The sequence below is a fragment of the Propithecus coquereli genome, unplaced genomic scaffold, assembly GCF_000956105.1.
Source record: "Propithecus coquereli isolate 6110/MARCELLA unplaced genomic scaffold, Pcoq_1.0 Scaffold18672, whole genome shotgun sequence".
Lineage (NCBI taxonomy): Eukaryota > Metazoa > Chordata > Mammalia > Primates > Indriidae > Propithecus > Propithecus coquereli.
The window spans coordinates 1-1359 of NW_012143493.1; the positions used below are offsets into that span (position 1 = coordinate 1).

Here is a 1359-nt window from a genome sequence, read left to right on the forward strand (position 1 = left end):
TAAAATTACTATTTAGGTAAATTGGGGTACTTTAATTTAAATACATAGTGCATAAAAGAAAGTATAATTGAATAAAATGATGATTCATAGATTTCTTAATTGACATATTTATGAAATGCCAATCAGAGACTGCTCAATGGATATTTGTCCAAACTGTAGATGAAATTCTAAGTCCAATTTGGGTGTCAACTTTCAGCCTTTAAAATGAAAGTCAATTTTTTCACAGAAGTATACTCCGACACCACTATGAAACTAATTATTATATTATTTACAATTCTGGGATGAATTAAAGGATCAAAATGATCTCAGTTTTCTCTTTCTCTTCTCTTCTTTTTTTGCATGTTTTTAGCTGATATTTAATCTATGCTAGCCATGGAACAAAATAATGGCACTGAAGTGACTGAATTCATTCTCCTGGGATTTGCTGGTCAACACAAGCACTGGCATATCCTCTTTATAGTATTTCTAGTGGTCTATGTGGCTACCCTAGTGGGTAATATTGGAATAATGCTACTCATCAGGATTGATTCATCCCTTCACACCCCCATGTACTTCTTCCTCCAACACTTGGCATTTGTTGATCTCTGTTACACCTCTGCTATCACTCCCAAGATGTTGAAAAACTTCATAGGGGCAAAACAATCCATCTCATTCATAGGATGTATGGTGCAATTACTAGTCTATGGTGCTTTTGCAACAACTGACTGCTACCTCCTGGCTGCTATGGCAGTAGACCGTTATGTGGCCATCTGTAACCCACTCCGCTATCCAGTTGTCATGTCCCAGAGACTCTGCATTCAGCTGTTAGTTGGTTCATATGTCACTGGTTTCCTAAATGCCTCTGTAAACACAAGTTTTACTTTCTCTTTGAACTTTTGCAAATCCAATGCAATTAATCACTTTTTCTGTGATGAACCTCCAATTCTTGCCCTATCATGCTCCAGTGTCAACTTCAACATTATGCTACTCACAGTATTTGTAGGATGGAACTTGATGTGCACTATAATGGTGGTCATCTGTTCCTACATATATATCCTGGCTGCCATCCTGAGGATATCTTCTGCTGCGGGGAGGAAAAAAGCTTTCTCCACGTGTGCCTCCCACCTCACAGCAGTCACCATTTTCTATGGGACTCTGTCTTACATGTATGTACACCCTCATACTGATGAATCTCAAGAGCAAGAAAAAGTGGCTTCTGTGTTTTATGGCATTATTATCCCCATGTTAAACCCCTTGATCTATAGTCTGAGAAACCAAGATGTGATTGAAGCCCTGAAAAGGGTAAGAAACAAGTGTTTCTATTAATAATTTGAACCTAATTTTCTATTTTAACATGGTTCGACAACCAAACCAACAATG

At 37.7% G+C, this 1359-nt stretch overlaps 1 protein-coding gene across 1 annotated transcript; it reads left to right on the forward strand.

Annotated features, from left to right (window-relative positions):
* Positions 1-372: 372 nt before the first annotated feature.
* LOC105809026 (putative olfactory receptor 5AK3) lies at positions 373-1305 on the forward strand. Its single transcript, XM_012642788.1, has one exon. It carries the CDS (start codon positions 373-375, stop codon positions 1303-1305), a length of 933 nt encoding a protein of 310 aa, XP_012498242.1.
* Positions 1306-1359: the final 54 nt, after the last annotated feature.

What these genes read in the sequence shown, in the direction of transcription:
- LOC105809026 (XM_012642788.1), top strand. Translation starts at nt 373, where the DNA reads ATGGAACAAAATAATGGCACTGAAGTGACTGAATTCATTCTCCTGGGA.